At 28.9% G+C, this 14,027-nt stretch overlaps 1 protein-coding gene across 1 annotated transcript; it reads left to right on the forward strand.

Annotated features, from left to right (window-relative positions):
* The first annotated feature begins 2,254 nt into the window (after positions 1-2,254).
* On the forward strand, positions 2,255-3,718 carry LOC107459834 (glutathione S-transferase 3). The gene is made up of 2 exons (XM_016078117.3): positions 2,255-2,694; positions 3,230-3,718. Exons 1-2 carry the CDS (start codon positions 2,377-2,379, stop codon positions 3,569-3,571), a joined length of 660 nt encoding a protein of 219 aa, XP_015933603.1. The 5' UTR covers positions 2,255-2,376; the 3' UTR covers positions 3,572-3,718.
* The last annotated feature ends 10,309 nt before the right edge of the window (positions 3,719-14,027 follow it).

Here is a 14,027-nt window from a genome sequence, read left to right on the forward strand (position 1 = left end):
AATTAGAATGAGATCGATGTCATGTGTATACTTATAAATAAATTATTATACTATATATATAGTATATTCTATTATTGTATAAAGATAGATTAAAAAACATATAAACTAATGTTAAATTTTAAGTGTTTTATATTAAAATTATTTTGCAAAATATCTTTTTGAATTCACTTATCTATATGAAACATAAATTTTTTATATTAGAGTGATATAACATGAGTGCATGACTATCTCAAAAAAGCATAGCCATGTTCATGAATTTATCCTATTGTATATTTGAACATAATTTTTGCACATAACAACTACTAATTAGAATAAGGTTGTCCACGTTTTAGGGATGCTATATATAATCTAAATTAATTATTTTAAATAGAATATAATTAGAAAGACATACTATTAGTTTGAAATATAGTTGTTCAAATAGTAAAAGAGATAAAATATTACTTCAACATATAAATACTCAATAACTAATTTTAAACTAAATTTTTTTAATAATTTAGACCGGTAATATCTAAACATTTAATTGTTTGTGTATATATTTCAAAAGTCATCTACCGACGTCATAACTAAAAAATTATATTCGTCCACTTCATTACTTAAGTAATAGAGTTTTAGTTTGAACCACATTTAAGTACGTATATCTTCTAATCTTGTAATACTATAGTCTAAAAATTATTTTTTATATATCTAAATGTCATCGTCCTTGTCAGGTTAATTTGTTCCAACACTCTTACCTATTTCAAATTAAAATGTTATTAAAGAATATAATATTAAATTTGAAAAATTGACATTCAGCTAGTGTATTATAACATCTTAACGATGATTAATTTTTTATCATTAAAATAAGTGTCAAAGTGATAAATTGTGTAATTCTTAATGAAAATTACGATTAGATTATATATCTAAAGCATAAAAAATACGTGAATCAGTTGTACATTATGTATGTTAGTTGCTAATTAGAAAATTTTATAAATAAAAGATTAGAAAAAATACTTACAAATTTCAAATCGCAGCAGGGACCATCAAATTATAAACATATTGTTACATCCTTTTGTTTAAATTTATCTTGCTGAAAATATCCACCTACAAATTGATAATTTTTCAAAGTATATTCACAAATTATAATAAAAAAAATATAATTTTATGGTTTGAAATTTTGTACTATTTTTTTATTGTACAATATTACAATCAATTAGTTTTCTTAGCAATTGATTTGACCAAGTAATAATTGAAATAGATCTAATATATAATTTTCGCTATTTCAATCAATTTTGTTAAAAATCAATGGATGGTTTTTTCTATTAAATCGATTAATACTAATTCTTAGTTGAGTTATTTGACACACATTATTACTTAACAATTGATTGATTTCTAATTAAATTGATTGAATTAACGATAAATACAATTTTTTTTGTTTATTCATAGAAGGGATCAAAACAATAAAAAATATCTTAAACTTAAAAATTTAGAAATTAAATTAGTAATAAAAATTCTATTTTTATTATTGTTTTTAATTATTAATGATACAGTTATAAAAATATAAATGATAATAAATAGAATAATAATTTATAAAATAAAAAATAATATTTAAAATTAAATAATATATAAAGAGAAATGTTAGGAAACTAACAAATTTTGTATTTTGTTACTATTAATTGGCTATCAATAATATTTTTAATGGTGTGAGATTATATTCAATAATAAAAAATTATTTTTTTTAATGATTAAACGCTGATCAAATTATTAAAAAAGTGCTGGTCTCTATATTTTTTCATATATAAAAGATTAATTAACAAAATAAGATTATTTAATAATTCAAAAAATTTGGAACGATGAATACTTTGCCAATAAAACTTATAAAAATATACATATAAATACTTGATAATGATATCTAGAATTTCGATAAAAAAAAAATTTAGGGACCAATAATTTTATTAAATTCTGATCAACATGTAAATAACAAGAAAAAATGAATCATTAAATGAAATTTTACATCAATTTTATACTATTAAAATCATTATTAATAATTATTTAATAGTTATAAGTCACAAAAGTTGCTGGCCTCTAATATTCCTCTTCTAACAATGATAAATATTTTAATTTTTACGTGCATATTTCTTAAGACTCTCTAGTTTTTCCTGGAGACACGTGTTAAGTCCAAAGGCAAGTCAATTCTAGAACGTTCAAGAATTACATATGGTTCTAAAGTCTAAAGCTCTTAGCTTATCCATTAATTTTGTATTATAAAATGATTCCACTCTCTATTGGGATCAATAATTGGAGTAGTTGTAATAGTGGAACTTGATCATAATTCATAAAGAAGGCCTAGTGAACATTTTACTTTTTTGGTGAATCTTTTGCAAAACAACACCAACAACAATGGAAGAAGAGGTTGTTTTGTTAGACGCATGGGCAAGCATGTTTGGTATGAGGGTGAGGATTGCACTGGCTGAAAAAGGTGTCAGGTATGAGTACAAAGAAGAGTATCTAATTAAGGGTAAAAGCCCTTTTCTTCTTCAGGTGAATCCAATACATAAGCAGGTTCCAGTTCTGATCCATAAGGGTAGACCGATTTGTGAATCTGCAATTATAGTTCAGTACATCGATGAGGTTTGGAATGATAAAAATCCAATCATGCCCTCTGACCCTTATGAGAAAGCTCAAGCTAGATTCTGGGTTGATTTCATTGACAAAAAGGTGACTTCTTTTACCTTTGTTTTGATGCATATAGTTTCTATTATTTTGTTTCCTAAATTTGGATAATTATTTAAGTATGGAGTGTAAAAAGTTGTAAAATATTTTTACATTCAAAGTACATACAAATTGAATTCTCAAGACGATCTTTGATGTTCTAGGATATATTATCTTGTGATTAGTTTGCAGATTCAAAGACGAGAGATATAATAGTTTTTATTCTTCTTAATTTTTAGTTCTCATCATTTTGTGGTTGAGAAAATGTATAGTTAGCAATTTTTTTTCCAACATGTAAAAATCATCTATGTCTATTTATTTAGTGATAAAAGTTTTTAAAATACTCATTAATTTTGATATTCTTCTTTAATTTTTTTTATACCATTACTTAATGAAATGATGCGAAATATGTGATCTTTTAAGTATAGGAATTATGTAAGAATATATGAATGACTACTTTTGTTCTTAATAGAATCAACAATTCTAGTGTCTAGATGAGTTATATAAATTTAGTAATATCAATTACCATTTGTGATCCCAGATCTATGAGACTTGGAGAAAAATGTGGCTCTCAGAAGGAGAAGAGCATGAGACATGGAAGAAGGAATTAATTTCTATTTTCAAGCAACTTGAGGAGATATTGGGAGACAAAGCATTTTATGGGGGTGACACTTTTGGGTTCCTTGATATTGGTCTAATTCCATTTTACAGTTGGTTTTATGCCTATGAGACTTATGGCAACTTCAAAATGGAAGCAGAGTGTCCTAAATTAATAGCTTGGGCCAAAAGGTGTATGCAAAGAGACACTGTTTCCAAGACACTTCCTGATCAGAAGAAAGTGTATGATCATGTTCTGGCTATGAGAAAAGCACTTGAAAAATAAAGTGTGTTTTCCGGTGATGGAAAAATATATGGCATTGATGATAGGTACTCTGTAGTTGAGTCCTATGTTGGGGCTGAGAATAACCATGAATGTTGTTGTTATATATGCTTATATAAGTTTACGATGAATAAAATGTGTGTTGATGTATGCTATTTGGCTTGGAATGTTTCATTTGGTTTAGCAATAAATTATCAATTTAATTTAATAATTTAATAATATATTTTATTTTATTTTTTTAAATATTAATAATTAATTAATAATTAAAAATAATAAATTTTAATATTTTTTTAGCATATAAATTATATATGATTTCAATAAATTTACTTGAAATAAAATAAATGAATATTCATATTACTAAATTATTATAAACTAATTCTGGTTATGCATTGTCTTTTTCTTTAATATATAAATCGTGGAAGGATATACGAATATGATATTTTATGGTAAAATCTAATCACCATCCCCAATTTAATTAGTTGGAAGAATTTAAAAATAGAACACTAATGAAAATGAATCTTTTTAATTTTTTGTTTTGATTGAAGGAGTAAAATGTGATCCCTAATTTTTATATATTTTTTTTCAAGTTTTCTTTTGGTACTATTTATAAAATTAAAGTTTAATTATTTTGTTGATCTTTATAGTTTTACGAAATTTTTAATTAGGTTCTTATATTTTTTTAATTGAATTTTTATACTATTTTTTTTAATTAGGTTCTTCTTGATAGTAATTGACTTAATTGTATAAGAATTCAACTAAAAAAAATTAATGTAAAGACTTAAATAAAAAAAAAGTGTAGGAACTCAATATAAGTCCTTCTTATAAGTTCTAAAAACTAAAAGAATTTGGCTCTAGTTCGAATACTGCAATATAGAGCTCTTCTTCTCTTATTAAGAGAGTACTCTAAGATCATTGAGCTCTTCTTCTCTTATTAGAAGAGTATTCTAAGATTATCGAATTTTTTTTAGTAGAAAATTTTTTCAACTTGTAAAATCTCACAAACTACAAACTGTATACAAAAGTTTTATATATCATCTAAACCACCAAAGCTATCGTGAGACATGAAATATACAACAACCAAAAGATTAACAATCTACAAAATGAACAATATAGAAGAAAAAATCATCAATCTTAACAAGCAGGGAGAGCTAGGGTATAAAAAGGATTGTTTGAATGTGGTGAAAGAGATAAGAAGTGATAAAGAGATGAACTTCAAAATATATAACAATATTTTATTGAGAATGTAAAAAAATCATCTACAAAGAATTGCAGTTATTGATATTGAGATAAAAAAGATGCTATTTAACTTCAAAGACAAGAAGAGATGGCTTCAGATTATCCAAAATAGTTCTTGAAATATTAGAAAAAATCTAGTCAATTTAGATTATGAATAGAGGAAGAATCAGTTTTAAAGTTGATCATAACTTTATGGAGTTCTAAATTCAAGTTCATGGCATTCTACTAGATCACATGAATAAGGAGACTGAAATCCTTATCAGAGGAATGTTGTGAATTTTGGCTGAGACTAAAGACTCAAAAGTGGATGGCGTTTTTAGGAGATCATTTCTAAAGATCAGAGTTGGCATCAATATTACCAACGATTTACCTACTGATTTTTGGTTAGAGAGAGAAAGAGAGGAGCTTTTACCATTATGAATTTTCTTTAAGTATGAAAGACTGTCAGATAGCTACTATTTTAATTGTGGAATAATTAAAAATGTGAAAAAAACATGCAAGAATCCAAGAGTCATGGCATGCTGGAATCCAATCAAAAAGTACTTACCAGTTCTAGGAGTAAGCCAAATTTGACCAATTTCAGCCATAGGAAGAGGAAGTTCAAAACAACATGAATAGAGAAAAGAGGAGGAAGAGCAGGCGCGTGAACAACAAAGTCTTGAAAGAAAAAAATGGTAAAGAACAAAGTACTGAAGAAAGCAAGATTAGGGCTAAACAAATTCTGCAACATGAATTTAGGGAAGAAAGTGCACGAAAAAACCTAATTAGGAGAGAAGAAGAAATGACTGAAGTAGGGGAGCAGGTGAGAGAAGTACAAAAAATTCCTGATTTTCAAGGATATGAGGATGTACAGCATGATCTAAGAGCAGCCTACAAATTTAAAAATCTTATTATTGAGATATAAATGAAATTTCACCAAACAATCCCAAAAAGAAAAAAAGGAGATAGAAGATCAGAAATTGAGTAAATACGGACCAAAAAAAGATATTGGGCGTAATATTTTGGTAGATCAACTACAAATTTGGAAGAAAAAAGAAGACCGTCACGTAATAGATGGTAGACTGAAAAAAACACAAAAAAAATTTAGAAGGAGGTGGGATGAATCTTTATATAACAAAAGAGATATATGTGAATAGCTAAAAAAAAGATTAGAAGTTTGACCAGGAAAAAGAGTAGAAAAAAAGAATTATAGACCAGAAACTAAAAAGACTTATGACAGCTAAAAAGAAAGAGAAATATAAAAATATTGATAGAAAAAAGATAAATAAAGATAAAAGATAGGAGCAAAAGGAGAAAAAAATTAGGAAGTTGTCCATGAAACTACAGGGCAAGAAAGATGCCTTGGTGGAGCAGCAGGAAAACTTGGGTGAGAACATCTACCATGTAGAACTAGTGAACGATGAAGATGAAGATGGTGGAAGGAGAAAATCTACTGAATGAAAAATACAACTAGCAAAAAAGATGGAATTGGAGCTGAATTTGAAAAAAAAAAAAGAGAATGATCAGGTGCTATTGCTTACTAATAAGGAATAGAGGGAGGTACAATAGAATATAGGCGGCAAAGTGGCTAAAAAAATGAAGAACAACAGTAATGCACTGGACACAGGGGAGTATGACTTATCTTTGTATGCTTCTGGTCAGTTTAAGGTTATACAAATGACTGAGGAGGCGGGCCTCAATATGTCCCACCCTCAGCCATGAGTATCATTAGCTGGAATTATCAGAAAATACTAGCTGCCCTGACAATCTCTGAATTGTACGATCCATGTAAAAAAATTAAGACACTCATAGTATTTCTAATGAAAACTAGGGCTAGACAAAAAAAATATTTAACATAAAAAGAAGGCTTCATTTTGATAATATATTTTGTGTAAAATCTCGGAGCTTGTCTAGTAGGCTATAGTTTGTTATGAAAATCTAATATTTATATTAATGTATATGAGTGGTGTGATAAAAAGCTAGTATATATCATTAATAATGGAAAGATTTGGCAGGGCATCTTGTGTATGAAAATCTAGCTTTCTAAAAGAGAAGAAAACTATGGTAGGAGCTCATTGTATATAATATGAATAAGGAAGAACCTTAGGCTTATTTGGGTGACTTCAATGATATTTTAAGTCAAAATGAAAAGGTGGGCATTCATCCACAGCTTAAAACTTATTTAAAAACTTTTAGAAGGTTTGTAAATGATAATAAATTTATGGATATTAATCTCAAAGGTAGTAAATTTATATAGTTTCGTAATTCAAAAAATAATTTTATCATTAGGAAAAAACTGGATAGGGTGTTAGTAAACTGAAAATGAATGCAAATACATCAAAATGCTATTTTAAAAGCTTTACTGGATTTAAGTTCTGACCATTGTGCTTCAATTTTGAAAATACAGCCATTGGTTCTGATAAAAAAAGATTTTAGAGTTGAGCCATTTTGGACAAATGATAAGGAGTGTAAAGACATTATCAAGTGAAGTTGGCAATTGAATGACGGGAATATAAATCATTAGAATTAATTTATAAGAAAGAAAAATAAATGTAAAGTGGAGCTAACAAAATGGAGTAGGAGAAAGTTTAAGAGAGTAGATAGAGAAATTGAAATAAAAAAAAATAAAACTACAACATATTTAAAAATCTGATATGTCAAAAAGAGATCAAAGGAGAGAGAATGAACTAAAATGTCAAATCACGGAGCTATGGAAGTAGGAAGATAAGTCTTGGAGACAAAAATCAAGACTGAAATAGTTAAAATAGGAATATAAAAATATAGCCTTCTTTTATCCAACAAGAATTCAGAGAAGAAATAAGAATAGAATTAAAAATTAAAAGATGAAACAGGACAGTGGATACAAGGAGAGAAAAACATGATGATGTTAGTTGAAAGACGTTTCACTAAGCTATTTTTCTCTACAGGGTCAGGAACTTGGAGGACTGATTAAGAGAAATACCTAGGAGGGTTACTAGAGAGATGAATGAGGATCTGATGGTAAAGATCAATGATGAAAAAATTAAGTAGGTGACTTTTACTATGGAAGGCTTAAAAGCTCCGGGTCCAGATGGATTAAATAGTTTATTTTTCTAGAAACATTGAAAAATTGTGAGTAAAGAAGCATGTGGTATAGTTAAACAATTTTTTGAAGAAGGTATCATAACGAGAGGGATAAATGAGACAACTATTATTTCGTTTCCCAAAATGAGTCAATTGAAAAGTTTAAATCACCTTAGACCCATAAGTTATAATTTTTTGTACAAGATTATAACTATGATCTTGGTAAGAAGGCTGAGAAAAGTGCTAGATGATATTATATGCTCGGTCCAAAGTGCTTTTGTGAAAGGTAGACTCATATAGGATAATATAATAATAGTACAAGAAGCTTTTCACAATTTAAACAAAAAAAGAAGTCTTGAAAGCAAAAATCTAGCTATCAAATTAGACATGAATAAAGCATATGACAGATTAGAATGAAATCTTTTGGAAAGGGTCCTCGAAGCATTAAGTTTTAGTAATGAAAGGGTGAAGTTGATGATGAGTTGTGTGAAGAGTGCTAGTTATAGGTTTAAAATAAATGAAAAGATTTTCTAGCAAGATCAGCCTTCAAAGAGGGTTTAGACAGAGAGATCCTTGACGAAGGATTAATGTCAGTAAAGAATTTCTCAATAAAATCGCGTTGCAAGTATAGTTCTAAACTGACATACAATCCTCGGTCAACGTTTAAATTGTTTGTCACAAAACAAACCCAATAAAAATAACCAAAGTATTTAAACCTCGAGTCGTCTCTCAAAGGAATTACAGGGAAGTGTACTTATTATTGGCTCTGAGGTAATATGTTTTGGGGTTTTTAAATAAGGGACAAGAAATGTAAATAACGAGAAAATTAAACTAACAACTAAGAAAAGTCCCTGCAATGGTTGAGAATTGGAATTCATATCCTCATTATCATCGTCAATTGTGATGGTAATTGCCTTTTGCTCTCACTTAGTTAACCTCTAACAATTGAAGGAAAGTCAAGTGAGCAAAATTATCTTAAGTTCACAAGTCCTAATTAAAGACTAGATTTAGTGAAGCTCAAGCCAATTAGCAACTTTCAATTACCAATCAACAAAAGACTTTGACAATTCAAGAGTCTCCAAATTAGTCAATCAAAGCCAAGAACACAAAAATCTATTTTAAAATCCAACCAATCATTTTATCAAACACTTGGAAGGTACAAAATAAAAACATAGAAAATTAACAAAAAATAGTAAAATCTAAGACTAACAATTGCAAGAAAACAATAACACAAATTAAAGAAGGCGACAATAAACATAAAATACCTCAAAATGCATTAAAAGAAAATTGGAATCAACAAAGAGTCATGAACAATAAAGCAACAAGGTAAAGAAAACAACTATAAAACTAAGAAAGCAAAGAGGTAATAACAAGAAATTAAAAGAGGAACTTGAATCAAGATAAGAAGTAGAATCTAAACCTAGATAAAACTGAAAATAAAAGAAGAACCCCTAAACCTAGAGAGTGGAGAGAGTCTCTTTCTCTAGAATTCTACGTCTATCTAAAAATAAAGTGTGTGTAAATGAATGGAATCCATTCCTCGGTCTCTTGTCTTCCTTTTCGGACCTGAAACTGGGCCAAAAGCAGTGCAGAAATTGCCCCCAATATTTTCACTTTATTGCAGCACGTGACGCTCGTCACGCGTATGCATCAGTCACGCATACGCGTCATTTGAACTCTGCACTAGCCATGCGTATGCGTCACTTATGCGTACGCGTCGTTGGGCGACGCTCCTGGTCACGCGCACGTGTCAGCCATGCGTATGCGTCGACACCAGCTCCTCAAATCTTTAATTCTTTGTGTTCCTTCCACTTTTGCATGCTCCTTTCCATCCTCTAAGTCATTCCTATCCTATAATCTTGGTGTCGAATAGTAATATGAGAGGATTAAAAATTAGTAATTTAAAGGTCTAAGAAGCATGTTTTCAATCATAGCACAAAATTACAAAGGAAACTTAAAAACATGCAAATTATATGGATAAGTGTGTATAAAGTTGATAAAATCCACTTGATTCGATCCAAAATAAGTCATAAAATAGTAGTTCATCAAATCTCCCCACACTTAAACGTTAGCATGTCCTCAACTAAGCTCAAGAGAAGCTATAAGGGGGTGAAGAGGAATGGTAGGATTTATTAAATGCAACATATCTATATGAATGCAACTACATGCTAAATGCTTCTACCTACTTAGTTAAAAGTAAATCAACCTTTAAGAATATATGAACAAGTAGGGTTAACATAGTATGATTTTTCATGAATTCCACCAATTCAAATATCAAAATTAAGTACAAATAGACTTGCAAGAAGAAAGCTCACGAAAGCCAGGAACAAGAAACTGAGCATCAAACCCTCACCGAAAGTGTATCCGCTCTAATCGCTTAAGTGTTTAAGGGTCGATTCTCTCAATTCTCTACTAATCTTACTTTCTAAGGTATGCTCTTCTTCTACTAATCAACAAAAATTTAATGCATGAATACACATATCAAGAGGTCTTTTCAAGAGTTGTAATGGGGTTAGGGTCAAGGTAGGACTGTATTTGGTCAAGTGGATTAAAATATGAATCATTGATTAACCTAAACTTCCCACTTAACTTAAGATAACCCATGTAATCAAAATACAAAATCTAACTACCCATTAACTATGTTTTTCACATATTCATGCATTCCAAATTTGAGTACAATACATATGCATTGCTACCACCATTTACTTTGGGTCATTTTGTCCCCTTTTTATTGTTTTCTTTTTCTCTTTTTTTATTTTTCTTTTCTTTTTTCTTTCTTTTTTTTTCTTTTTTTATATGTGGTGGTTAATATACATATACAAGAAATCAATGCATATGATTAAGGTATTGAATGTAAGAATATGTGCTCAATTATCTTTTTCACATTTTCACAAAAAGATACAATACCCAATTTTCAAACCAGATGTTTCCATACCCAATTTTTCCACACGTAAATCATGCACACTCTCACTAGTCTAAGCTAACCAAGTATTCAAATTAAGGACATTTATTGTTTTTCATTTAGTATTAGTGATGTGCTAAAATAAAGAACAAATGGGGTAAAATAGACTCAACATTGGTTTGCAAAGAGTTGATAACAAGGTAAGGCCATTTGGGTATGTGAGTTTAGTGAAACAAAGGTCTCAATCACATAAATGCATGCATACATCAAATAATAAAAATATAGAATCAGGCAAGATACATATCACAATCTTAGAGAGAACAATACACACCAAAATAAAATATTGGTTGATTAGATGCAACCAATCAATAGGCTCAAAATCTCACTAGGCTTGTGTGTTCTAGCTCTAAAACCATGTTCCAAAATAAATTTCTTCAAGCAAGTTCAAAAATTTTAGTTCAAATTAGTGAAATGCCCTAAAATAGTTTCTTGAAAAAGAAATTATCACTTCCACTAAGTAGTGGTAAAATATGCACAAACTCTAACTATAATGCAATCTATCATACAAATGACTAACTACAAAAGATAATTTATACTAACTAACAAAGAACATTAAAATTTGATATTGGAAAAAGGAAATAGTTATCCACAGAAGTCAGTCTCGACCTCCCCACACTTAAAGATTGCACCATCCTTGATGCATGCAAAGATGAGCAAAGTGTTAATAATTAATTAACTAACTAATTTACACTAAATTCAATTATTTGTTAACTTGCAGTTTCACGTACAGCTAATAATATACATTAAACGCTTAATTAATGTTATTATAATGATAAAAATAATTATTATATCCAAAACAAGAGTTAATTAATTATTAAAATTTAAAAAAATCTAATTTTTATTACACATAACTACTAATATATTTATAATAACAATTAACTCATCAATTGCTTAAAAATATTCAAAAATTATTTTATAAGAATTTCACAATTAACTTCTAACACTAATTAATAAAATTTAAATATATCTAAAATATAATTTTAATAATTATTATTCAGTACACTGAAAAGATAAGCAAAACAGAAAGAAAAAGTAAGAAGGTGTCGTCCCAAAAATCGAAATAAGATGTGTAATAAAATTTTTTAAATGATTTTAGTTTGTGGAATTTGAGGGGTTTAGGGAGTGTTGAAAAGTAGAAAATAGTAAAAAATTTAAGCGTAAAAATAATATGAATATGTTAGGATTGATAGAGACAAAGAAGGAGGTGATTTCTAAGTTTGATATAGTGCAATTTTGGGGTATTGATGTGGTGAGTTTGGAATTTGTGGGATCGGAAGGTGCTTTTGGAGGTTTATTAATAATGTGGGATGTTATGATATTTAGGTTGAGTAATTGTTACAAAGGGGGGAGATGGTAGGGGAATTGATGAACAATAATTTTTGTTTGTGCTGTTTGCTTGGTGTATGGTGCGCATACAAGAGAAGAGAATCTTGTTGTGTGGGAAGAGTTGAGTTTTTTTTTTATTGGAAATATGTCAGGTTCCTCTTTGCTACATGGGTGTCTTCAATGAGGTTGTGCACTTGGAAGAAAGAAAAGGCATTAGTGTGTTAACATCATTATCAAACTGGTGGATATAGAGCTGAATGATCGTAAGTTACGTAGTTCAGGATCAATCGTGCAGTCAAATTAATAGAATATTGGTGAGTTTGATTTCATTGTTATCATTTAGAGCACTTGGTTGAAAAGAAATGACAGAATTTTCAGGAATCAAGAATCAGGTGTTGCAGGAGTAGTTAACAGGTCGATTAAGAATTATAAAGAGTGGAGTGATATTTGATCTTTTGGGTTGTTGATAGCTTTTGTCGAAGATGATTAAGAATTAGTTTGTTTTTTATCTGTTTAATACTTTCTGTTGAGACGTTAATGCTCCATTTTGTTGTGTTGAGCGTTTTATTTCAAAAAGAAATATATATTTTCTACCTCAATAATATTTATTAACTAAATAAAAGAATATATCTCTAACAATTTTAAAGATCACATTATACGTTAACAATATTAATTATCATTTAATTATTATAAATAATATTAATCTGTAATATTATCATTATTATTTTTATTAAATAAAAAAATTTAATAATAAATTATATAATTAAAATGACTAAGAGAATTAATAATGTGAATTTCAAGATGATTAACCTTTTTTATCTTAAGTCTTTTAGATATGATTTTTTTTTTTGAACAACATAAAAAACATAAATTTGAACAACACAAAAGTGCATGAAAGAAAAAGATAAAAAAAAATAGACAAACTACATGCGTGACACGTAGATTTAGTGTGCAAATCGAATTGTCTAATTTGTTCGTTTTTATCATCACAACAGCATCAAATACCATCCTCTCTAATAAGTAATAACACCACTTTCATCCTTCTTTTAAAATTAAAAAATGTTATTATTCATTTGTTATGAATTCCCTTCTCTGTCAATAGACCGTATATACAGAAATATCTGTTTTCTAATGATTTAAATACATCTATAATTTTTTGATAAAAAATACTAACTTTAAAAGAAAATATTACAGTAACTATGATAATTATAATATTTTAAAAATATTTTTAAAATTAAAATAATATTTTTTATCATTAAACAATATTTTTAAAAAATATTACTTAAAAATATTACCAAAATATCAAAAATAATATAATGTTAATTTTAATCACATTTATATAATTATTATAATCATCCAAACATATTCATAGTAGAGTCCAACTAATCAAAAATCTTACTTCAAACTTTATTCGATGACTTTTCACACAGCACTCGATCTAATTAAAGACAGAAATTATTTTTCTTATGGATGCAGAGATGGTGTATTGGCTGGATATTGGCCAAGGAAGGGTATTGCCGGAGTATGGAACCCACGGTCAACACGTCGGGGGCGTGCTGACTGCGACGTGGCGACACTCCTCTACCACGCTAGGGGCATGCTGACTCACCACGCAGGGGGCGTGGTGCCTAGAGAACTATGAAGCGCAGCAGAGATTCCCTCGAGTTCCAATGCTACTGCTACACCACGTAGGGGGCGTGCTGTAGGCTGCCTGCATGCAGGGGACAGCCCCCTCCTCCGAGAGATTCCCTCGAGTTCCCTCTATATATATGCATGAGTCTTCGTTATATTGTAAGGAAACAGCATCAATAGTAGTTAGTAGCATACAAGCAAGGAAATTAGAAAGAAGGAAAGAAGTGTGGGTTGTCTGTGTGTGTATAGGTTTAGGGAAAG

This window comes from Arachis duranensis, chromosome 7 (assembly GCF_000817695.3).
Source record: "Arachis duranensis cultivar V14167 chromosome 7, aradu.V14167.gnm2.J7QH, whole genome shotgun sequence".
NCBI classification, from domain to species: Eukaryota; Viridiplantae; Streptophyta; class Magnoliopsida; order Fabales; family Fabaceae; genus Arachis; species Arachis duranensis.

Coding starts and splice junctions, on each gene's coding strand:
- LOC107459834 (XM_016078117.3), top strand. CDS start 2,377: ATGGAAGAAGAGGTTGTTTTGTTAGACGCATGGGCAAGCATGTTTGGT. Junction 2,695..3,229: donor TTGATTTCATTGACAAAAAG/GTGACTTCTTTT, acceptor TTGTGATCCCAG/ATCTATGAGACTTGGAGAAA.